This window comes from Gavia stellata, chromosome 18, assembly GCF_030936135.1.
Source record: "Gavia stellata isolate bGavSte3 chromosome 18, bGavSte3.hap2, whole genome shotgun sequence".
NCBI lineage: Eukaryota > Metazoa > Chordata > Aves > Gaviiformes > Gaviidae > Gavia > Gavia stellata.
Genome location: NC_082611.1, coordinates 7,623,520 through 7,649,898, shown reverse-complemented (window position 1 = coordinate 7,649,898; position 26,379 = coordinate 7,623,520). Strand labels below are relative to the sequence as shown.

At 43.1% G+C, this 26,379-nt stretch overlaps 1 protein-coding gene across 1 annotated transcript in view; it reads left to right on the top strand.

Moving 5' to 3' along the window:
• The window catches only part of FAM20C (FAM20C golgi associated secretory pathway kinase), a 59,147-nt gene that overhangs the window by 20,946 nt on the left and 11,822 nt on the right, over positions 1-26,379 (top strand). The window contains 2 exon segments of the mRNA XM_059826373.1: positions 23,447-23,539; positions 25,334-25,449. Coding sequence (XP_059682356.1) covers positions 23,447-23,539; positions 25,334-25,449 — 209 coding nt within the window.

The following is a 26,379-nucleotide window of genomic DNA, read 5'->3' as shown; positions in this document are numbered from 1 at the left end:
GGGTAACTGGGAATTTAGCCCAAAACATGCCCTTTTTTGCTCTGCCTGACCTACTTGCCGCTGCCCGTGGGGAGCCGCGGGGGTTTCTGCTCCTCCCATGCCTTTGCTTCGGAGAGTCGGGCTTTTGTGCTGCTGATTCTATCACGGTGCCTTGAAGTTGTCTTGGCATACACTGGGTATTTTGGTACAGAAGCTGTTTTTTATGTGCTTCTGTAGCACTCAGGGCACTAATGCTTCGCCCGAAGCAGCGGCGAAGCCTCTGCTTTCATGCTGCGGTACCGCAGGGCAGCGCCAATCCGGAGCGAGTCCGCAGCTCCGGGCGGTGTGAGCACAGCCAGCTCCTGCTCTGTTAGCAGTCGGCGAGGCCATGCGTAAGAGATGGGTTTTGCAGCATATCCAGGCCACCTATTCAAATCCAAGCTCTTTTGGCACCCGTGAAATTGTCTGACAACTTGTGAGCGGGCATCGTGCCCGGCAAGCAGATGGGCATGAATGTCCCGGCAGCCAAGAGCCTGGGATGTTAATCTGGCAGAGGGGAGCGAGAGCAGAGCTCCTCGGTGCTCAAGTCCAAATGCCCATCCCTCCTGAAGTTACCGTGGGAAGAGTGGACATGGCAATGGGGTGTCTGCTTTGGGCACGGGGTGTTTCACAGCAGAGATTATACCCCCCAAATTCTCCCCCTGGTTCCTGCTGCTCCATCGCTGAGGACAAGGGAGTTCCTGAGATGCTTTCAGTCCAAGCCCCCCATTTTGTTGGGGACAGCCTGCACCCGGCACCGTCCCGTGTCCTCCAGAGACTCACCTTGAAGGCAACACCACAGCCATTTTCTTTTGCAGTGCCTCTGCTAGGTGGTTCCCTGTGAGAGGCTGGCTCTTGCCAGAAGTGAATCCTAAGAGAAAAGGATTAAAACATCCTCTTCGGGGCTTCACAGAAATTGTCACAAGGGCTTTCTTTAAAACGTAACTCCAGGGAAGGCCTTAATGCTTATCGCCCCGAGGGACAGCTTTTCTCACACAGGCATGCACTTCATGATGATTGACACGTCATTAATTAACTGTTATTAATTAACCCCCTAATCTGAAGGGATGGGGGGAGGAATTCCTTGCAGGCCTGGATCCTGTCATTTCTTTGAACACACGAGTCCCCTGTTCTGCTCCACTCCCAAACCCATCTGTCTCTGGGACTGAAGAAGCTCATAAAGAAGGCAGGAGTAATGAACAACCTTTTATAGCCCTCCCTTCAACCGCCTTCATTTCCTGACAGCCGCAGTTCAATCATGATTTACAGGAGCGAGACTATTTGTATCTATTACTCTGAGTTTAGAGGAAGAGAAACGTGGAAAAAAATAAATGGGTTGTTGCCTTTCAGCCTCCCCTTGTTCCCTGCTGTGTAGGATATGATGCTGTGAAGGATTCGGGATCCATCCGTAATATAACGCTGCTCTGCGTGTGGATGGTCACATACCTCCTTTCAGGCTGGCTGTGCTACGAGAGCCCAAAGTTAGGACAGAAAACCATTCTTGCCTCTCCATTTTAGGGCCAGCGTCATGACCTCCCCGCTGCACTCTATAGCCCAAGCCGTGCTAAAGTGCCGAGCTGCACCCAGAACAGCAGCAGAAGGCACAAATCCTTCTTCTGCTGACTTCAGCTGGGCTTTGCTGGTGTCCTTGAAGACTTTATTTTGCTCTAACCATTTTGAGCCAGCCCATATCTTCTGCCAGTTCTGCCTGGTGGCCTCTCTCAATCTCCTATGTCAGGCAGCAGCATGATTATAGCTTTATTTAACTTACTTTGTCTGCATTTGCCTTTCAAGGAGCAACAATGCTGCAATTCTGTAGACTAAATGTGGCTGAAGAAAAGAAATTGTCCTGTTTATCCACAAACACCAGATTCTTGGGGTGATTCCAATCTCGATAAGACATCAGTGGTGCTGATAAGCCAATAGTCATAATCACTGATCAGTGTTTTGCTGATGTTTTGGCAAGGTTTTGTGTCCAATATTGTTGACCCTATGCTTTTCCTATTATGTGCTGCATCCTTTGGCAGGAGAAAGACCTTCTCAGGGATCAAAGTGGTACCTATATTGCAGGAGATGCCTAAAACCCATTGTGTTTGGCAAGGCTTGTTCCTTTTGTTCAGTGTCATATATCAGGGTTCATCCCTCCCGTGCAATTTCAGGCACAGCAGTATTAATCCTGCCATTTTGCTTCTCTGCGATTGGGAACGGCCTCACGTTCCTGACATCTGAATTACATTTTTAACAACAATTTCATTTGTTATATACAACAAAGCCAAAACAAACACTGGTGTCGGAGGCTCACTTTCTGGTTTAAATAACACAGACCTTTAAATGGATGAGGGCTATGAATCATTTTTGTGTAGATACTGGTTGTGCGTTGTTTACTTGCTTGTTTGTGACGGATTTTGTTGGTTTTTTTCCCTGGCAATGTAAGTTTATCACTCTCGATGCAGTAGGACAGTTTGGAAAAGCTCCCTGCTCCTATCTAACTGTAGTGTTATTAGATTACTGGATTCTCTCTTCTCTCCCCCTAAAAATTCACTCACTAAAAGGGTGAAATTGCAGTGTATTGAATTGCCTGATATTGCACCGGTTCTTTATTGCAATATCTTCTAGATTTTAACAGCTACAGGCCTTGAAACTATTTTGGTGTTACCAAAGACATTTAATATCTGTGAACTTATGGAAGGCGTTTTCTGGCACTCAGCAATGACTCCAAAGCCCCAAAGAATTACACTCAACAGCCCTGAATTTCAAAGCCTGACATCACTGCGAGCAACGAATACAAATCCATCAACAGGAGTAGGATTTTAATTGCTTTTGAATGATTCTATAGAAATCTAAAATTGCTTTGTGGGATGAAAAAAAATCCCCACTTTTATCTGTGAAGAGGTTTTAATTCTGGCGAATAAAATAAGTGGCTGCTATAATAATACAAGATTTTTTCCCTCTGACTGTGTAGCTGTCCCTTCAGCCCCTGCCTGCTGGGATTTTATCCTTGAGCAGTGAGACATCAGAGTTCATCAGATATTATATGTAGCAATTGCCAAACCAGGAGAGGCTCTTTGGTGGCTGGAAGATTGGTGCTTCTATTACGTTAGCTGTTGAAAAATGAGACCACCTGCATTCTTTTGCAGTGTGACCTTCTCTAGCTGGTCATATGCTGCGTTTTCTCTGTGATCTGATCTGATTTTAAGGGTAATCAAAAGGCCAACAGTGCTTTAAACCCCAATAATACCTTGACTCTTGCTTTACTGTTTTCTTTTTTTTCTCTTTTTTTTATGAAAGGAACAAAAACCTCTGCAGACGTTTCTACATCTGGCTTAGCTTCTGGTTAAACGCGTCCTCAGGGAGTGCTGGAAAATATTACTTCTCCTGTTTAGAAGAGAAGTAAATGAGTCATATTTTCCAAAATAGTTTTCAAGGAAAGGGATATCAGAAGTTGTTTGTATTTTCCTGTTTGATAGATCTGGTGAATACTTAAAATGGTCCGCATCGCAAGGGAAGCACGGCCCGAGTGTGAATATTTCCATTGCCCTGGCACATGGCAAATGCCTTTGCAGCTGGCACGTATCAAGGGAGCGTGCGTCGCTGAGGGACGGTGCAGGTTGTGATGGTCCCTTCCCTGTCCCGCCCCTCTGTCCTGTGTGGGGTCAAATACTGTGGCTGTCCCTCGGACGGGTGTGGGGACGGAGCCAGGCATCCTCCTTGTGTGAGGGTGGAGGAGAACAGCTTGTCTCCTGCTCTGGGCAGGTTTGCAGGCAGAGCAGAAGGCTTTTTCCCCTTCCTTCGCCCCCCGGGTGGGCTGTGAGAGGGGTCACATCGATCTGCGGGGCTCTGGGGCTGTTGGGTCTCTGTGGGCGCAGTGGAAGGACTCTCCTGGGGTTCAGAGGGAGCCAGATCTGGCCTCTCGTCTTATCTCAGCATTCCTGGTTGTGAATCAGCTGGAGGAATCCCCTTCCCCTGACCTAAAATATTCAGGATGCCCGAGGGAGGAATCCCAGAAAAGGAGATATTCAGGGCCCCCAAACTGGAGAGCAGAGTGGGGATGGGGAGCCTGTCCCGTCTCCGGCCTCTCCACGTGGCTCCTCGCCAGAGAAACCCTTTCTGAAACCCTGAACAAGCCTCAGCCCAGGCCAGGGCACAAAAAACGCGCCGTATCCCCCATCTCCACCCAAACCAACATCACTGGTGTAGCTAAACCTTTCCAAAGGCTCTCCAGGACATTAGCAGGCGTCTCTCAAGTGGAGCCATAATAGCATCCAATACGGGCCAGCAATAACATTTCCTTAAGCAGGTATTAAAATTATTATTGAGCTTGTTTTAGGGAGGAAAAAAAAGACAATCTAGTACTTTGTATTTTAGTTAGCATTAAACTTACAAAAAGGTGATTGGTCACAGCACCTGAAATTCTGCACTGATATTTTTCCTGTCATTTGAAGCATGTTGATACTAACGTGTATTAAAGTACAGAAAACCTTCCTATTGAGGGCTTTAAAATATTTTTAATTCTTTTCAGAACTAAACATAGCCATTATTGTATTTTTGAAGGACAATTATTTTGTCCTTTCTTGCATAACTACACATTTTAAAATACATTTTTAAATGATTATTTTTAAATTGTTTTTCTTCAAATTGACCATAACAAACCAGACAAATCTCTTCAGGATTAATTTTCCACGTAGCTGAAGAAATTAGCTATTGCTTTCTCCCTCCCACCTCGAAGCCGTGCTGGAACGGTTACCTGGATACCCTGCCTGTAAAGGATGTATGTGCTGAAGCAATTTAAATGGCCTGATTTGTCATCTAACTGCAGACATCATTAGCAAAGCATTATTTGGCTGGAGCATTGTAGGCTGAGCATGGATAACTCCTCTGTGTTGAGGAGAGATTTAATTTAACCACCTTGTGACCAAATATTGCCTGTCTCGAGTGCGGAGCTGCAGCAAGTCTGGCGTGAGGAATAGGAGCTGTATCTGGGTGGGAAATTATTTTCCTGGGGTGTATAGCTATTGGAAGGGTATTCCGCATCAGGATGAAAACAAGCTCTTTCAAATACGCTGTTTCAGAATCTACTGATTTGTTTATTTTGGGGCAAGGAGATAATATTCCTATGATGGGGAAGAGGGAACGGAAGGAAATACAAGCCTGGCTTTTGCTTTTTGCCCTGTAACTTTTCTCCTTGTCGCAGTCCCCTTTTCAATTTATTCCTCTGGTTAATATCTCTAGTTTTAAAAAGGCAATTCCATCAGGATGGAAGGACACTTACAAACGGGTTTTTAAAAACAAGCTGGTGAAATTACAATGATGACTTGAAATTAATTTTACTGCATATGATAGTGTGTAAAGCAGAAAATAGTGCCCTCCTCTGATAAATCCTGCATGTCAGAAGGCAGAAATAGTCATTTCACTGGAATCTGGCTATTGAGCGTCGTTATTGTGCATAACAATAAGGAATGCATAAAAACAAATCTGAGCTTTAAAAAGAGGGGTTTGTTAGTTCTCAGATCACTTTTTAGGTCTGGACTGAACCTAGCATACCATTTTAAGGGCTTAACCAAAATCAGGTTATTTATTATTGATTCCAATATGATTTGGAAAACTCAGCTAGAGTCTGGAGATTTATCAGGCTCAATAGACCTGCATCCTCCCATCTAAGCTAATCCTGCAGCTACAGCTGAATTGCAGGAGCACCACAATTGCATAGCTGCCAATTACATATTCCTGAACGTCCTTCTTGGCAAATCAACTCCCAAATCATGTCCAGGAATCATAGTCTTAAATGAAGCACGGTTGCAAAATATTCTGCTGATCTATGGTGCAAGTCCTTTTCCTTTAGTCGTAATTGATGTTACAAAATGTTTTATGGCTTCTGTCATTAGTATTCCCAATTGGCTCAATCTACAATTTATTTCATGCTGTAAAAATGCTAAGAATTTTCTACTGATTAGCAGCAACAGTAGGGCATGTTTCTAGATTTATCAACACGGGATATTTTTGAGTGGTTAAGGAGTCTTTTGTCTTTGAATTAAAATGTGTCTAGACACTCATTTTCTGTTACAAATCTAGCAAAATGAAGATACTTTTGAGGTAGTAATTAAATTCTTTCAGTGACATAGTCTATTATGCACAAGGCTTCAGTATAATGAATATATTTATTTCCAGGAAATCTGCAGTATTTTCCTTGCCATTTGTAGGACTCAGCATATAAATAATGCAGACCATGCTGTGCTGCTTTTCAGTTCATCCCAGGAAATTATGCCATTAAAAATGCCACGGTTCTTTCAGGCACACACAGACACAGCAGGTAAAGAGAATATTCATGTGACAAACAGTGACAGAAGCAGCATCAGCTAATACATAACCCTGCAAAGCACACCTCAAATGATGAATTGTTTGCAGTAATTATAGCGTGGAATGAGACTGTTGATTAACTTAACATCATGGCAGTCGAACCATGATCCATCAAAGTGGGCTCTGAATTTGTAACTGAGGGTTAGGACTCGGAGGTGCAAAATAAGGTGGAGCGAAATGAAGAGCTCTGGAGCCTCCCCTGCCACTCCAAACACGCACAGTCAATAAGCATAATGAAAATGAAACTTCATTTCAGCAGTTTTGGAAATAAAAGGTCCCCATAAATTCCTCGCAGACTTGTTTTTGTTTGTGAGCACACATTGCTATTTGAAATCTGCTATTCAGATGTTCAAATATCTCCTCTGCAAAACTAGCAGTCACTCTTGCAGCGTGCAGACAGCAAAGATCATCCGGGGTATAAAAGCACAGTCGTGTCCCTTTGCTCAGTAAGGTAAGAGTGTTTTGTATGTTTAAGGACAATTTGCTATCTACCATTTGCAGGCATTACTTATGCAGAAGCAGAGCCTCAGTACGTGTTGCAAATGGAAATCAAGTACATGATGTGCCTGGAAGGAGTTTATCTAACTATTTATGGGCTGATCACATTTTGAGCTAGATCTGACTTCGTTATTTTTAGTTAAATAACGTTACAGTAGCAGTTAGATTTATAAAGCAGCAAGAAAATCCTCCTGCAATTCACAGACATTTCTTGCTGCGTTTCATTTCAAAATTAATGTCCCCACGCCCAGTGTCCCTGGAGGAGAAGCTGAATCTGTAATGCCGTGGGGCTGCCCGTCTAATTGCAGATCAATGAATTGCAGCTCAGAGTCGGACTTTAAACTCCCACAAAGCAGCTTTGTGTGTCTTTGTGCCTCTCCTTCTTCTCTCCCAGCTGCGTGCAGAGCGCTCGAATGAGTTTTGCCAACTTGGAGCCACCCACTCTGGTTTGGAAGTGGACTGTGTCTGCTCTCTGGCAACCCAGGTTAGGTTTTCCCATCCCTCAAAGGTGGTACCCATGCGGAGTGCATGTGTTTGCCCGGTGGTTCTGGAAGATAGTAGGTTTCAGAGTTGGAGTTAGGTGTAACTGGTACAAAGCGACTTTGTACAGGAGTGAATTCAGCTGAGCATGAGGCTCATGTGTGAAGAGTTTTTGCTGGATCTCTCAGAATAGTTCAAAAAGCCAAAAAATCTCACTGTCTTTGAAAAAAAGCCTCAATCTGCTTTCTCGTCTTTATTTTCATGATAAAAATCAACAATTTCAGGCAGTTGCTCTTTGATACGCCTTTAGAAAGACGTTCCAAAAACTTTAGAGATGCCGATGTAAGGCATAGCTACAGCACATCGTTAGCATGAGTGACTATTCCTTCTTCCTAATAAAAATGGAAAACCATTAAAACTCATGAAATAATAAGGCAGAAGCATATAATTTAATATGGTCATCTATTTGGAAATGCACATCGTGCATAAATAATCAGACATATTAGCAGGGAATCCACAGCCATCTAACAAGTATGCTGTCTTGCAATTGCCATCTGACCTGTCGATAAGTGGAAACAATGTCTTCATTAAACTTACAAAACTGAATATTAATCATTAGTAAAACCAGCACTGCAAGATGCAAGGGAAGTCTTGCTATGGCCCCGGGAGCTGTGTGCATCTACCTAATGGCAGGGTTTAACTCTTAAGGTCATATCAAAAATAGATCTGCTGTTTGGCCACAGTGCTTGGCCTGCTACAAAGGCAATCGGATTTAGGATGTAGTTTAAAGACTTACTGTATGTTGGGGGAGGAGAAGGTGTATCTGGAAATATGTCCTAAAAGACAGGCGGTGTCCAATAAAGAGTATTTAGTGGGGATGAACTGGGTTTTTAGTGGGGATGAACATTGTACTGAAGGCGCTTTCTTAGGGACTGACTCACTCCATCGCTCCCCCATCCTTTCCAGCAAGCTATGAAGCGACCTGTACTAGTGCAGAGCTTTTGGAAAGCGTGTTTTCCAACCCTGCCTGAGACTGCTTTAGTCTAGTCTAGTCTGTACAGGTTTCTCCAGTGCCTTCCAATAGCACTGAGCTGAGAGACTAATATCTGCCAGGTATGGTTTCTTCTCTTTTCTTCTTATTCTCTCCTCGCGGTGTAAAAGATTAAGAACAATTGAGTGTTTAATTTTTATAGGACTTTACTGGAGGTTTTTTTTGGTTTTCAATGTCCTCTGCTCCCTGTTAACAGAGGTGGACTGGACCTAGGTGGTGGGAGCAGGAGGTGGCTCTGCCCCGAGATTCCCGGGGCAGTCCAGCTCATGCTCGCAGTCTGCACAGTAGTTATGTAGGTGAAATCCCTAATTTAAAGAATGAGACTGATGTGATGGCATGGCACCCGTGTATGTGATGCTGGAAATCAAAGGGTGAAGCTACTATTTTTAAAGATGTGACTAAAAAGTTCTATATATGTGTAGAAAATTTAATCCTGTTTTGTGCCTTTGGGTGATTTTGCAGGTATTCCTGTAGGTGAGCAATTAACCCACTTCATTTTGTTTCCTTTGTTTTCCTCTTCTATCTGTTTCAACCAATAAGCTGATTCAGTCAGAAAGTAGTCTGACTGTCTGTAACTAATCCTGTAATACTTTCTTGACATTCATATTGCTGTTGAGCATTCCTGTCAATACAATCACCACCTGTGAGCTGCATGGAAAACAGTGCCCAGGAAAAAAAAAAAACAGGTTTCATTCTTACCAGTGTTTGTGATAAAATGAAGATCTTTACTCAACTTTATTGGAATTTACTCAGGAATTTGGTAATAGCAGCCTACTGGAGATTTCTAAGGAGGGAACTCGAGGGACCTGTAATAAAACACAAGAAGATGGCCTGTGTGTTCTTTTTTATCCAAGATCTCAGTCCTGAAAGTGTCAGACACACAGTGGGCTTTGGCCAGAGTTGAAATTCCAATATTAATTTAAGACTCTTGTACTCCTGCTCTTGCTTAATCCTGCGATATCTGCCTTGATATTAGCAAGAGTTGTGGAAGAAGTCATGGACATATTTAAACTAAACACTAAAAACAGAGGTTATGTCTTCTGTCCCCCCCATCCAGGCATGGACAAGAACAAGGTGTTTGCTCTCTCTCATTTAGTTACTCACTTTAATCTGCATCGGCTCCACACTCCACTGAAGTCAACGGGAGGTTTTTCCCATGACTTCACTGGCCTTTAAATTTGAGTTTGGGCAGGTCGGGTTCCAGTTTCTGAACTGGCTCTGTCCTTCCTGATCCAGTTCACCTTGAACTCAGTGGGAGACCTTTCACTGAGTAGAAGGGAAGTTGGATCAGACCCAGGGAAAAACAGTAAGTGCTGAAAGAATGAGATGATGAAGTCCAATGATTAAATCAAGCGATCATTTTGCTCCGCCATATACTTACCCTCACAGTTCATATTAAAAGGTAGGAAAAGGGAAATACAAGTGTCCTTGGCTTTAGGAAACACATAGTCCTCTCTTTGAAGCCAGACTGCCACAAAACTGCTGTGGGCTATGCACGCACATATCTATCGCACTGTACAGTAGATAAGCTTCATATTTTGTAGACATTTAAACGCAGTTAAAAACTCAAGGAGAGGTAACCAGACATGCACTTTTAGAGAAAAGCAGCTGCATGTCATAAATCAGCCCCATAAAAAAGAATTTTGTCAACATCATTTCACTAAAGGTTTTACTGCACAGTCTTGGCAGATTTTTCTTCCCTTCTCTTGTCCTCTACTCTTGTCTCTTTTTTCTTGTGCTGCTTTTTCTAAGCTCTGCTTTTATTATCAACCCTCACATACTTTATTGTAATCTTCCCTTATCTTACCAAGCAACCTCAACATAGGTAGGCTTTTAAGTTTAAATTAGCCGAAACTAATTTCTAAGTCTTGTGAAGGGGAGCACACCTTCACATTGAACGCTAACTCAGCTTAGGCTCGCCGGTGAAAAGCGTTCCCCTCTGTATGCCTATACACACAGATACACACACACACATGACCCTTCTATATCTTCACTCCAGGTTTGAGTGGATGCGTTTTTGTGATCCACCAAGCATGAATGTTTCTCTGCACCTTGAGCGTGGGAGTTGGCCGAACGCATTGCACTTGATGGGAGATGTGTATATAAAACAGCAATTGCCCTGGGCAGCCCAGCCAGCGAGAGTCTTTCTTCCCTTGTAGTGCCGCGGAGCAGTTCCCCTAACATCCTTCTGCTCTTTATTTTTTCATCTGGGATATTTTTCAGAGATTTCAATAGGTCTTTTTTTACTTAAGAGGAGCAGGTTAGGCCAATACTGAGCCCTTTTGAAATCCTGCATCTGCTGTCCTTTTCAGTGATGCTCCTCAAAACCTCCACCTCCATTTTCTTCCTAAAATGCTGTGTCTACAACTAGGATTAAAGGAGGAGAGGGATAATGCTCTGTGGAGAGCGGGGACTGCTCTTGCAGCCCCCAGCAGCGGGGCCCGTGTGGAGGCCGGGAGGTTAAAATCCTCCTTCTCAGTGGAGATGCAGAAGAGGGAAGAGATGTTAATACGGCTTGATTTTCTCCTGGGAATAACACAGTGACTCCCCGTGGGCTGCGGAGTCCTTTATCCAGACGGTTGCAAGCTAAAAGGACCCTGTTGTGTGATTTCCAGTGTAATTTGTGACTCATGTGGTGCCCTTCATATAAAGCGCGGATTAGCAGTGGGGGTTTCCAACCTGGAAGAAGAGAATTTTAGAGAGAAAGCAAAGGTTTTTATAGTTTTGTAAAGCAGCACAATTAATCTCTGAAATGGCTAACAAAAAAGGGCTCCCAACCCAGTCCACTCTTACTCATGCAATAAATGAACAGCCAAGGTTGAGAAAGATACAGTTAATTAATTCAAATTTAGCCAGGGAGTGAAACATTTGGGTTAATACTAAGATGGTCCATGGATTCTTTCTTCTTGAAAAGTTAGGGCATCCTCTGACCGAGGCTGAGAAACGCTGTTCCCAAGTACTCGAGAGGTTTAGGAGCACCCTGGAGTATTTGCGCTTGTAAATCACCTTGGCAGCCGCCGGTCGGAAAGTAACTGCTTGAGATATGCTCAAAATGGCAAAGTGGTGATGTCAGCACATTCCCAAACATATAAGGTTTTTCAGATGGGAATAATCCAGGTGGGACACATGTCTGTCAGGGATAGTCAGCCTCAGAGATGTGTTGATCAGCCGCTGGTTTTTGCAGCGGGACGGGGCCGGTGCCCCTGCGCACCCAGGGAATGGCAAGCAATGAAAAGCAGTTCTGTGTTCCTTGTTTAGGCAAAATTCTGGTTGGGAGGAAAGCACATTAAAAAATGGGGGTTGACCCATGAACCACGGAACCAGCTTAGGGCAAAGAATAAGTTAGACACCCTTCAGGGAGATCCTGTTTGCTGACAGGAGGAGTAGTAATGAGACAGGAGTAAAAATAAAATAAATTAAAAAAGAGAGAGGTTGCATAATTTGCTTTATTCGAGCAGTGAAATACCACACCATATCAAAGCAATTCCCCTTTCTTTTGTAACCACAGAGTAGTCTGAAACAGGCAATTACATCTTCTTTCCAGCTCAGAGAGGCACATCACCCTTTGCCACACATTAAGGAATGTTAATAGCAGTGGTAAGGCGAGTTCAGGGGTGCGGGTGCTTTATTGGGAAATCACACCTCCGAGGAATTAGAAACACTCAGCCCTGGGGAGCGATTATCTTGCACATGCCTGCTGTCCTCAGTCGCATAATTATGGAAGATTCTCAGGATTTGGGATTGAAACAAGCTTGAAAAGCAAACCGTGCAGTTCTCCTGGGGCATCTCCCCCTCTGACCAGCAGAAGGACTGGGCACCAGCACATCCTCTGGACCCCCGTGCGGGGCACTTCTGGGGGCACTGATGTGTAGCGGCTTGAGCTGAGCCATCCACTGGCACTCAGAGGATCTGGGGTTTGCGGGAGGAAATTGCACAAGATGCTTCGCTGTTCTGATCCCCTGTTTCTCATTTTGTACTGGATGTGAGAACAGTATCCAGACTTTGAGATCCATAGCTGGTAAAAGCAGCTCGCTGTACAAATGAGAATTTCATGCTCTTTTTTAATGTATTAGTCTACACGTACACACCATGTAGGCGCTGTCCTATTAATGATTTTCACAGTAATTATTTATCTGCAAAATCTTGGGCACTTAATGCAATTCAGTATCCAATAGCTCATGAATGGTAAACTGTAAATAAAAAGCCAAAAGTGTTTGACTTCTGCATGGGTAGGCAGGAAGGGAGGAGGGAGCATGCCGTAAGTTAGCACGGTTACTCCTTTGGGGTCCTTGGGAAAGTGGAGCTCCCCTATATAAGTGCAGATATATAGGTCACCCATGACACAAAACAGTGACATTTCAAAGGATTTTTCACTTTCATAGCTGGAGCATCCTTTTATTTATTCTTCCAAGCCACGATAAAATGACAGCCTCATTGTACGGCTGATAGAGAGGTGTGGTTGTCTTAGGTTTTATCCCTATTACACGATCTTAAGAACTGCCAACATTTTATTTGAGAGAGAGAGAGGAGAAATTCAAACTCTGCACTACAAACTGAAAGAGGGAGCTTGTACCAAATGGGCTGAATAGGGAGTGCAAACACTGTGGTGCTTCTAGTTGTCAATATTCAGTCCAAACAACTTCTTCCACTTGGGCTGGGAGGAAAATGTTGGGTCTGTATTGCTCATATATACTGCCTGCGGCCCTTCAGCCCGTTCCTCTACCTGGCACAGCTCAAACGGCGTTTCTGGAACACGAGAGCTCATAAAAGCTGTCTGAGCTTTTCGAGATCTATTTGTATTTCCCTGGGTGGGGCCGGAGACACATTGAAAGCCAGGATTTGAGGCTTATTTCTGGTTAGTCTGGCAATATAAGTTTAGAGGAGTTGCAGTGCTTTGTGTGGTTCAGTTATTCGGGTATGAGGAGTCTTGAGCACACGTAGGACTTGCAGACCTCAGTGTCAACCTGAAAGGTGGCATCTGGAGTCTATCAAAGCCCGTGGCCAAACTGGCTTGTCCTTTTGACAAAATGACACATTTTTTTCCCAAAGTAGTTGTTGTCGTGGGTGGAAGACAAAGAAGAAAAAACAACTGTGAGTGTGGAAGCAGACAGGGTGAGCGGCCAGAGCTGCTGCGGGGATCTGGTGCTTATCGCTGGCTTGGTCTTGCAAGGCGCTGAGCACAAAAGGGCTCCAAGGAAATATTAAGTCTATGCTTGACTGTCAAGGACACGCATAGTTCACTGGCTATATGTGTGCCCAAAGTTAAGCATGTGCTTAATGAGGCTAGAGTGCTTCGCTTGGGGCAGAGCTGAATCCTTAATAGCTCCGTGTTTTGCAGCTTTTGCTGAAAAACGGGGCTAATATTTTCCTCCTTCCTGGGAGATTTTGAGGACAAGCTTACTAGCATTCATGGTTCTCGTAATGATGGGAAGGAAACTCATGAATAAAAAGGAAGAAGTTATGTATCAATACATCAGATTCACAGTAATTACTTTTCCATTTTGAACTGGAACCTATTGTGAACCCTGGAATTTCAACGGCACATACATCACGTACAGTGAAAAGAAAAAATCCAACAAGCTGAAAGAAATTTGAGCTTTGCTATGCTTCTAATATGTTTAATGTTATTGTTCCGTTAAATCCCTACCCTTAATGACCCCCAGACATATTAAATAACATTCTCAGGGCTGAAAAAATGCTTTAGACTTCTAATTTTACACATATTTTTCCTCCTGTGCTCTCAGAGCTCTACAAATGTTATGTAGTGAAAAACCTCTGTAGAAAATATTCTGCAGTCTTGTTCCTGAAGAAGGGCTGAAGGTACCTGGGCTCACACTGAGCGCTGTTTGTACTGCCCGTTTTTCAAAAATAGTTTTTGCAGCTGTATCATTTCTTATGTTCGCAATTTATGGCTAGCGGACAAGGTACAACAGAGCCTCAAAAGGATAAATCAAGGGGAAAGAGGACGGATATCATGGGCTTGGCATGGCAAAAATGCTCTCACCACTTGTTTAAGAGCACAAAGGAATCCGAGCCGTACAGGGGCAGAAAATATTGATAGTGATATAGTTTCTTAATGAAGATACCTTAAAGAAAGGCACAAAATATCATTGTAGCACCTCATTAATGATGTCTCCTGCTTATTTAATTGCTGTGAGGCTTTTTTCTCCCTGCTGTGGCAACAGGATTGACCATATTAACGTTGGCACTGGGAACTCTTTTGTTGTGCTGTCAAGTACCTCTTAATCTTTCAACTCTTGTATGTCAAGTCAGGTTTCTATCTCAAAGATGAATCGAACCTTATTTCTGGGTTAAGAATTTTTTATCTGCAAAGTAAATTAGTGACAGGAGCTTCCCAGAGCTTGCCCTTCTCTTCACACCATGACTCGTTTGTTTTTCTGTACAAGCCCTGCTTTTTTGGACGGTAGAAAAAAATTTCTAGCCAACAGGCACTGCCACTTAGCCACCGTGGCATCAATGTTCATCTCTTCTCCATCTCACCAGCATCCCAAAAGAGGGACATGAAGATGAATTTGCAGCATGTCCCACACATGTGCACACCTACAATTTCTGCATGCGTGTGCTGCCTCCTGCGCAATCAGCATACCAGCATGGATTACATACCGCCCGCTGAGCTCCCTGCGCAGAGGGTAGGCTTCTTTAAATCAAGGTATGAAGACCTGAGCTTCTAATTTTGGAAACACACACTTCAATCCCCACTACTGACCAAAAAGCAGCCGGGTGTGTCATTACAACAGAAGCAGCCCTGTACGCAGCTTACACATGCAGTCGTGAAAAGCATCTTTATTTCACTTAACCCAGCATTCAGTGGTGCTGCTTTTTGGTAATAACCAAGATCAGCCTCTATCCTATAATGTTGGAACAACTCATCTTACCTCAAATATTTTAAACTTGCATGCTTTCTAACGCTGTGCCTGCCTTTTAAATTTGAGATGTTTGTGGGGTGCAGGGGAAATACAGGCAAATATTATAAAGAATGATCTTATTTGTCTGGTCACATTGTGTCCAGTACCACAGCAGGTGGTATTAGATATTGTTGTATATGTTGGATTATACATTAAGTGTGCCTATGTACATCCATCTAGAGTTTGGTAGCACTGGAGCTCATCTCTCTGGTTTTGTATGGCTTACCTGCTTTGTAACAGCATTTAATTTTGCTTTCTTTTCAGCCGTCTTCTAAATAGTAATAACAACAACAATACCAACACCAACACCAAGAGCACCACCACCACCACCACCACCACCACCACCACCACCACTAATAATAATAATAATAATAATAATAGTAATAGTAATAATAATAATAATAAACCCATGAATCTGAGATCTGACCAGGCTGAGAGCGCAGCCCCCAGCACAGGGACCCCCTCTCTTTAGCCGGCTGCCCTGGCAGCAGGAAGGGGACCGCTGGCTGTCGCGCCGAAAAGCGCGGGTGGGGAAGACATCCTGACAAATGTGCTTACGCTAATATTTTTTTTCCATTTGCTTTTCCCATGGTGACAGGCAGCTACTTAGAGGCAGAGCTGGAAGTAATATTCTGAATTGCTGAAGGAAATTTTCCCAGTTGATCAAACTCTTATGTGTTTTGTGCTGATCAAAGATTCTCTTCATGTCTTATGTATCTGAAAGTGCAAAAGAATGAATGAAAAAAAGAGCTATTCTTCTGTGCTGGTAGACAATGAAGTGATGATTGGTGAGATTATGCCTTGACTTTACTGTCAGCACAATGTCAGTGAAGGCAATGGTATAGAGAGGGTACATTTTGAGATATTAATACCGAATCCAGATCACTAGGAGGAACAGAAGAGCCCCAAAGAAGAGGAAAATGTCTGGTTTTATTATTATTTTTATATTTTAGTGGCGAATAAAATGAATCTTTCATATTCTTGGATAATATTAGTTACCCTCATTATTCATCCCTTCATATCGTATCTGCTTGAGTAGTCAGGAGTGGTAACTCATGTTTTGCTCAGGTGAAAATCTGCTTATATTTCTCTCTCTCTCTCTCTCCATCTCCTGCATGCGACAGCAGGAACCTTTTGCTAGTGCTGGTTTTGCACAACCTTTTCACAAACTCCCTGGTCTATGTAGAGTAATCAGAGGTTGCTTCTTCTAGAAACTGTCCTCTAGAAACAGTGCTGTTTTGAAGGGGAAAGGCTAAAGTAGGCTTTCAAGGCTTTGGGTTGGTTGGGTTTTTAATGAATTAAAGATAAATGAATTGTGCTTAGTAAAGAAGGGGCCTCTGAGCTGAGGAATCCACAGTATAAAGGCTTTAAGGCTCAATTCCCAGGTCTTGGCTTGGGGATGCTCTTTTCAGGAATGGGAGCCCGTTCTGGCGTGTCTATCGCGTGTATTCCTTCCTTGGAAAGGCACTCACATCAGCTGCAGCAACTCTTACTGTGATGGCTTTGCCTTGATCATGGAGCGAGGAGGAAAAGTGAGACTGGAAATTAGCAGAAGAGTAAGGCCAGCACATGGGGACAAGGAGGAGAGGGCTGTAGCCATGGGATTGTGGAAGGACATTTTGAAGATCACATTATAACGACGTTTGTCAAGAATGGTTTAGGTCCAGCTGATCTCACCCTGGGGCCTGGGGATGGATTAGGTGACCTCCTGAGCCTTTTTTTCTTTGACTCCACAACTGGAAATGGAAAGAAAGCCCACCTTAATATACGGTTTCCCTGTGGATTTTCTCTCCCTCTTCCCCCCGCTGTCCTCCTGTGCCAGGTAACAAGATATTTATACATACAAATGCTCTTTCAGAAACTTACTGTCATTCTCTGCATCAGAAGTTTATGATTTATATTAAGCTAACTGGTCCTTGAGCATGTGCTGTTGTCAAGCTCTCTTTGTCTGCTCGGGAGAAAAGCACTCCGGGGCTGGCATGCAATAGCATGATCTCGGTATTTATCCTTTTGGCGGTTTGCTAATTATTCCTGTTGCTATCACATCCCTGTGCAAATTTCTGTCTTTCTGCCACAGTAAATAGTCTCTCGTTTTTTCTAGCTGCAGAACTGCTAGTTAAACGGGAGAAGCCTGAATATCCTGCAGAGACCCATATTGTCGTTTGGATGATAGCGATGAAACGGGCCAAACATCCTTTCTGCACCACTTAAATTGCATGTCTTTGCATTCCTGGATTGGCCGCTCGTTTTCTGGACTGTATTCTGCTCTTGTAAACAGCTCGTATCATTCCTGGGAGTGCTTTTTGTAGCAGAACACTTTGATAAAGCCAAAGCCATCAGCTGCCAAGGCTCCATAAGGAGTCAGAAATAGGCACCAGATATCTTTGCTACTGTAGAGGTAGCTGCATTAGCAATATCATTTATCTTCCTAAGGACTTACTAAGCCACTAAAATGTATTATACAATTAAGTGGCATTTTTTCCACCTGTTCTAACTGGTGCCAAACACATAGAAAGCCCTCCCGGATGATACGACTCTGCATGCAAAATCTAAGTACCGTCCTAAGGACTGCAGCTGCCTCAGAGCATTGCTTTTTTTTCTCCACGGGCTGCCTCCTTCACTTAGAATAATAAGCTTTAGATTATCTCAGGGCACTCTAGATCCCACTGCTGCACAATCCAATTTGACATAAGGGTTGCGGGGGCAAGGGAGAAAATCTTGCAGGCAGACACCGGACTTTCAGTCTGAGTTTTCTACTAGTACAACGAAGAAGTTCATAGGTGAGGGCTGGGGAGATTTCATGCCTGTCTGTGTTGGAAGAAAGGCTCTCCGGACTTGATGGAGCATCTGTGCATTGGTTGCTTGCCGGTGCGAGAGGCTGCCCACAAAGCCCCACCGCAGTGCGTCCAAATGCGAGAAGTCCCCAAATCCCTCCCAGGCCACAAAGTAATTGAAACAGCAGCATACTTCTCAGTGGCAGCCTTTTAGTCTTGTATAACTATATTTTATCATTTCGGTAACACTGTGTATTAACTGTTAAGCCTGCAACTCAGCTCAAGGACAGGTATTTAAACACCTTAAATACTCCACGGGAAGAGAGGAAAGCTGCTTTCCAAAGGAGAAGAATAGCGACCTATAGTTGTGGGTAGACCCAGATAATCTCCAGTTATCTGTTCCAATAGCCAAATTCACTCTTATCAGTGTTAGTCGTGTCCCTGCCAATGCAATTACCATGTCTTGTTGGCCTGTTACGTCTCTTAGTGATTTTGTTGCTGCCGAATTTCCCTGGCTGGAGAAGGTCAGGGTCTCTATCTGCAAAATGGTCTAACCCAAGCAAACCCACTCCGTGCTGCGGCAAAGCTTGTTGTTGTGATCCGTCATCGTCCCTAATCCCTGCGGTTGATTCCCCTGATTACGTGTCAGAACAGGAGTGCAACCTATTTAAAAGGAACTGTTTGCAAATCAGCGGCACGTCCTTTCATTAGTTAAGGTACGTGGGTTTGACACAAAAAGTGTCTCTGAAATGTCTCTGGAATGCGGCACAGGAAGACAGCATGTGGCTGTCAGGATAACACTTGACTCAGATTGGGCTGTTTGCCCTATTTTCCAGCTTTTTGCTGCTATACAGATAATAGGATCCCTCCAGAGTGGAGGACGTCTGGTATCGAGGCAGGATTCTTTCGAGTAACACATGGCCCTGGTGGGTATTATCCTGATAATTTAGGCAGGTGTGTGCGAGTGGTCCTGGAAACTAAATACAGATTTCCATGTTAAAGGTTCAGTTTCTCTAACAGCGTTTTCTGAAATGCCAGAGCCTGCAGTCTCACTGTAGTGATGAGGTTCATGAATGGCAGGAATAAAAAAACCCCAAGAAATTAGTAATTTTGGGTTTTGGAGATCAAGTAACTGGCCAAAAAAATGTTTACAGAAACATTTAAGAAAAGCTTGAGGCTTTGAAATTATTCCTGCACGCAAATCACTTTGTTGGTTTATTCAAATACTACTGAACGCCAAAACAGGTCCCCACCATAGCTAGAACGGAGCTGACTCACCAGATTTATTCTTCTATTTGTAAGCATGACTTGCTTTTCCAGCCACAGATCAGACCACAGTTACATCTTGTCTTGTGTCAACGCAAATGTGTCCCTGTCCTGTTTAAAATCATTCTTTACTTCCCATGTTTTCTCTGAATTGTGCCACGGTGGGGGAATTTTCATGGGCTTTGATTTCCCCTTAGTTCTTGTTTCTCCTCTACCAGTGTTACTGTGCTGATTTGTCTTTTCCTCATGCTGTAATTGGTCTGGTGCCACTGTGTAATTTTTAACTGTGTGCAGTATGAACAGACCTCCATCTGTCTCTCCTCCAGAGCTTCCCAGCCTGCCGTTGTAAATACCTGCCAAATCCTTCTCCGAAGAGAGGATCACCAGATTCCAACTGTTTTCAAAAAAAAGGCCACTGCCAGAAATCCTCTCCCACCGTCTGCAACCTGTGCAGAACCTGTGTCCCGCACGTTGTGAGATGTCACTGCTGGCACTGAGGAGCTCTGACCGTTGCTTTGATTTATTGTCCCTCAGAAGCATACACTTCTGCAGAGGGCTCAGCGTCTTGGTCTGTTTGCTCAAATATCTCATTATGTGTGTCATTTTATTAGAAAGTAACCTTCAATAGCCATCAGGTAATAAAACCAAAATAACTTGAGTGTTGGGTTTTTCACCCCTTTAAAATGCAATTCTGATGTAAACATGCTGTGGGATGGATCGGTTCCGGTGTTGTCTTATAAGATACTTGACCTGGAAGGGACTCGGAGTGCATGCCCCTTTCCCAGCCTGTCACCTAGAGACTGAGGGCCAGTTACCGCGATGTAAAACCGGAGTAACTGGTAGGACTTGCTGACTGTACGCCTGTGTTGCTGAGAGCAGAACTTGATCTTCCACATCTCTATACATACACGTCAGAATAGATTATTAGAAGAATTAGCACCAAAGCAGACAATGCGTGATTAGATTGTGCACACTGAAAAATAGCTGAAAAGTTTTCTAATGTGGATAAAATAAAATCCTGTATAAACACATTCAGATAAAGTAAAAAATAGAGATTACAGTGTAGGTGCCCTTTTTGACACTGTTAAAGCCATTCTCCTAACAGTCCATTCATTCCATTCATTCAAAGCTGTTAGAGGGTCATGTGGATTTTGAACTCAGTTGTGTACCTTAGGCTATGATCATCACCCGTGTTAGCATTTGCTGGTGGTATGGCAGCTTACTGTACTGCTGCAGACGTCAAATTAATGATAAATGTATCATAATTTATATATAATTTGTAATTTATAATCATAATATCAAAGTTTGAATAAAACTCTTGCCAGCTCAAGTCAGATTCAAGGAACAAGGTTCCAGTTGTCTCTATGGGATATTGGAGTAAGTCAGCAGAAAGGATTTTTCAAGGTTATTTCAGGAGAGGGATCTGCTACATCTTAGTTCTGCAGAGCTCTGCAAAGGAACATAAGGCATGTAAAGCAGATTGAGGATTTGATAAATGCTCCTTCCAGTCTCCATTCAGAATAACCCAGTATTTCCAAGAGGCAGAAAAGTGGGAGCCGGAACTGTTTGACATGGGCATGGACCATGGGGACTGTGGCTGGAGGGTGTCTTCTGTAGGTAAATAGAGGGAAGCACCTGAAGCACCAAAGAAACTTGGGAGTTTGTTTCATGATGTATAGTCAGGTTTAATAAATACCAATATTGCCATTGTCTAGATTGCACTGTGGATTTGGTGCCTATTTTTGAAGGTTTTAGGACAATCAAGTTCATGATTTTCTAGGAGGGTGTGCTACCACTTAATAATACATTATGACAGGAGAGAAATATGTACAAACAAGTCTAAGCCTGCAGCACAGCTATACTTACTCCCAAATGAATAATATCCCCAGCCATTGCCGGGGGTGGCAGGGAGCAAATAGAAAAGTGAAATTAGAGAGACCGGACTATCCCGGCGGTGATGTACTGACTGCCCGTTGTGTCGAGCAGGCAGCGCAAAGGAGCTGGGCTGTGGGTCTAGCTGTGCTTGCAAGATTGAGATCTACCCTTTATTTAAGTCTGATTTTCTGGAGCAAGATTTTCAAGTAAAGGAACAGCCATGATTTGTTTAAAGTCATTGGGAGATAAAAAGCAGATAGCATTGATTAGCTAATTAGTAATATTTTCTGCAACTTATCAGCTGTGCTGATATGTGTAAAGTTTGCAAAAGCTTGTGATGAATCTTTTTCTCTTTGATTTGTTGAAGAAATTGAATAATTTAAAATCTGGAGGGGAGGGAAAGTTATACACAAATGTGTAATTTTCTGCCCAACAGAAATATGTTAATCTTTTCCTTTGAATTCATATTCCGAGTTCATTTCTTCACTTTTGATGGGAATATGCACAACGAGGTTGCAGCTCTCCTAGCTTTTGTCTTGATTGCATGGAGTATTGTGTGACATGCCACAGGCTTCTGGCTCTCCCATATTCCTTTTTGTGGGCATGCTCCTTCTCCTTTTGCATTTATTATGGAGACAAAGCAAAATACTATTTTTTATTTTACGTGAGGCTTACTTTTAGCTTGTCTCCTTGTGAACCCTTGGCAGGCACAGCAGCGCCCTAGCAGGACTTCTACCAAGTGTTGGCCACCTCCGTGACCACTACTACTACAGTGGTCAGTGCTGTTTTGGCCAGAGCACGACTGGGGTGTTGGAGGACCCTCCAACCTTGAGTTATACTGGACACAAGTCAAATATCTTGATGTTGTCTCTGTGATGGCAATTGTTCATCATTTGGGGTGAGACAGAGTACCTCTCCAAGATGTTAATATAAAGAAAAATGTCTTAGAAAGCATATCAGTCTTTCAGACCCTGCTGGTTGCATAGCAAAATCTTCACATAGCCAAAAAACATGAGACTCATCTGGTTTCTTCAGCAAGGTGGATACAGGAGGGCTCGCTGGCATGTACCAGTCCCGATAGTCATGGTGGTCTTTGTGGGAATGAGCATGGCTGGGCACAGCTTCAGGTTGCCAACAAGCCCTGTAATTAGGACTTGCTGCAAATTCTCTGGAGGTTTGAGCTCTGCAACCGCACCACCCCAAAGCCTTTCATGCGACACGGTCCCGGTCTAGAAGCCGTATTTTAATTGCCAGTGTGTAGCATGGGTGACGCATGAGCTGTCAGTTGGCCACCTGTGACAGCGGGAATGAGAAAGAGCTTTGTTTTCCTCTTCTGGGGAACTGTCCTCCCTTGCAGATGCTCTGCAGAACAGCTTTGCAGTGCTTATCTCCCGTTTAAGACTTCAACATCGGGCATGATGCAGGTTGAGGTGGGGCCCAGACATTGTACTGCTCCACTGCCTGAGTTGTGCTCCATCCAAAAGCCGTCAGGACTGGAAATTGCCTAAAGTGAGACAGAGATTTGCTCCTCTGTTATATAGAGCTTTCTATTTTCCATGGAGTTTGGTGTTGAAGCTTTAGCCTTTCTATTTCTGTCAGAATGACATTTTTTATTGGTTCTCAAACTGAAGAAACAACAAATTCTGCATCCTCTCTGGAGCACGGTCTTGTTAATGTTCTTTGAAACATGACATGTGTCGTGGCCGTCAAACTGCAATGATCCCATTTCTTCTGAAATGAGAAAAACATGTCACTTTTGGCTCTAAGTAATACAAAGGGAGAGTCATATTTTAGATAGGAGCTGCATGGCTGCCAGAGATGAAAGAAAAATGTTATTACTTTTGGAAATTTCATAATTACAGTTAATGACAATTTAATGAAATGACATTGTCTTCACCGCTATCACTAATGAAATGTTTGAGAGTGATAAAACAGATCTTGTTAAATAGAGCGAGAGTCTTGAGTGGAATAGCTTTGTGACAGCCGCCTGCATGCACAAGTCTTGAATTCCTATTTTTTGTTACAGTAGTTTAAAAAAGAAGATAAAATGAAGGCTACATGCCAAATAATGCACACATGAAGTATTTAAAGGCCTTCCATTAAGCAAACACTGCTGAACTCCTGAATAACATGCTGATGACTGAGCACTGCTCCTTAGAAATGCTAACCCTTCATTAAACCACTTTCCTTGTTTTTCTTTGCAGACAAACCAGAGAACAAGAAACCCCGCCTGACTTTTTTTATTTCTCAGACTATGAAAGACATAATGCAGAAATAGCAGCATTTCATTTGGACAGGCAAGTAAACCAGATTTGCATTAAAAGAAAAGTGGAAATATTGTGATCAGTTTCTGCACTTGGCCAGCCCTGTAACTGAATTACTTTTCAAAAAGAAAAAAATGGAACAAAGATGGGCAAATGCCATGAATAAATGAAATGGCAGATGATGAAAGGGCAGATTAATAATTAGGAAATGCAACTCGCTGTGGGAATAAGAAACCTGACAATAAGTAATTCTTAAAAAGAAGGAGAAATTGTATTGAAGAGAAGTTGAGAAATGAATTTCCCCTGTGATCCTGAAGTGCATATGGAGAGGACCCATCTCCTGGGAATATGTAGCGTAAGCGTGATGGGAGTCTGGCTCACCCCAATTAGCTCCAGGGCATGCAAATCTGAGCGAGACATGGGGAATCGTGCGAGTATTCAGAGAGGAATAATTGAGATGGGGAAGGAGTTCTGGTTTCACAGCAAAAAGCTGGGGCCGTCCCCTATCAGGAGCATGTTTAGGCCACAAGTTAGTAGGAAGGAGAGGACACTGATGGTCATCCCATGCTCCTGTTAGCTGAAAATGTCCCTGCAGGCAGAGTTAGTGCCGGCTGTGGTGGATACCCCAAGGCTCAGAATGGACTGCAGCCCTTCAGCCTGCCCAGATTAGAAGCAGGAATTAATAATTAGTGAGGAGCTATTAACAGTATGGCTAGAAACCATGGCATTTCACAGGCTGAGTTAGAACTGAAACATCTTTCACACCCTGAAGTGCCAAGAAACATCTTTAAAAGCTTGAAGCTTTGGGGCCACCAATTATTTGGGTGTACATGTAGTATTGCTGCCTTCTGGGTTGATGGTTAGGATGAGGGAACCTGTCAGTGGGTGGCACAGGGTAGATTTGCCATTAAGAGCCATCCTGGTCAGATCCTTCAAGGATCTTCTCTATTTTATTGTTGTTGACCTGGTTGTTGATCCCTTCTGCTCTATATTTTATATTGCCATTTAAGCAGATGGTACTGTAGAAAAAAACATTAATGGAGTTCCTGCAGGGAGGTATGTTAAATATCCACACACTAAGCAGAAAAAGCGGTTGCTACCCAATGTAGAAAATCTTATCAGCAGATAGTGGACATAAAAATCCCACCTATGGGGAGGCTTTGTATGGGGACTTTGCTCTTTTACTGTATCTAATAGCAATGCGTCGTAGGGAGTTTTTAATGATCTACTAAGGCGGGGGAGTTCGGGGTAGAGAAAGGCACTTCACCCAGCCTTTGCCCGTGGGAAAATTTTTAGTCTCAGGGAGATTGTTTAGGTTGGTATAAGGGTATTAAAACAGAGAGGAGCAGAAGCAAATAAATCAAACAAATACTAAGACTGTCAGGAAAAAAAATTGCTAGTTTTCGGATCTATTAGATGGTGTTTATGGAAGAAAGAGGCTGAAATCCCATTCCTCAAGACACTTAAAAAATTGGTGAGCAAAATGTATGTTATAACAATCCTGAAGTAGCACAAAGTAAAAAATGAGTTTCTACTGTCTCTGATTTCAGGAATTCTTGATTTTTTTTCATGGAACAATGTGTCCCCATACTCCTCTGTATTTTGCGTCTGCTCCATACTATGTAGGCAAGTCAGAGCTGATCATATTCCGGATGTATTTTGTAATATATTATACGAAGGATTATCCAGTTTAAAGTTGATGGGCTTTTTACTCCTTAAAGACCACAGATAAATGTGCCTTCAGAGTGTAATGAACCTTCCTAAAACCTATCGCTATCATTATATTTTAATCCTTTACATAAACGATCTCTTTTCTTTCTCTTCCAGGATCCTGGATTTCCGTCGCGTGCCACCAGTTGCAGGTAGACTGGTTAACATGACAAGAGAAATACGAGATGTTACTCGTGACAAGAAATTGTGGAGAACGTTTTTCATCTCACCAGGTAATCTTGGAAATAACACTATATTCTTTCTATCCCGCCGAACACGTACTTAAGGGAACAATGTGTAGATTGCTTAATTGCTCAGATATTTCTAATAGAACTGTCTTTTAGACCTTTGAATAAAAATAAATGTGGAGACATAGCCTACAAAGAAGACTTTATTGTTTTGAATTGAGTGCCTTTTCCCCTTGACAAATTATCTGCAGAGACAGGCTTTTATGTTCACAAAAGCAATGTATTCAACAAATGTTTTATGTAGAGTAATTTCTAAAGCAATTTCTTCTGTTGCTCTCAGTTTACCCAAAACGTCATTACTTAGCCCATTAGTTATTTAGACTTTTTTTCCTACTGCAATGTGATCCGTCACTTCTGTTGGTCAGATGCATTTATTTCTTGGTTTTGACTGGAGGACCAAAACCTAATTTTCTCAGAGTCATGAACCTCAGTTTTTGTTACAACAGGAGTTTGAAAACAATCAAGCAAATAGATGTGTAACATATCCTGCTTCCAGCTCAAATTCTCTGCTGGATAGAGGCTGGAGTAGAAGTGACCTGAATTTTTCCCAGTCCTTGTTCATGCTTTGAGGGCTGACCCCAGGAACCGATAGCACTCTCTATTTCTATTCCTCTTCACTCTTCCCCTATGTCTGGTGGCCCCAGCCAAGGATGGAGCTCCGCAGGGTGGGAACTTTACAAACACAGGGTAAAACCATGCCCCGCTCACCAGAATATACATCTAGAATAGGTAAAGATGGGCAAAGGGTGGGAGAAAGTGGTATCATCTCTGTTTAGCATCTGGGATGCTGAGATGGAGAAATTAAGGCTCTGAGTTGAGGCACAAAATAGATACTTAAGTATGTTCTTAGAGAAAGAATATACAGGGAAATATTCAATTTACAGCATATAGCTATGTTCCAGTGAGCTTAAATCA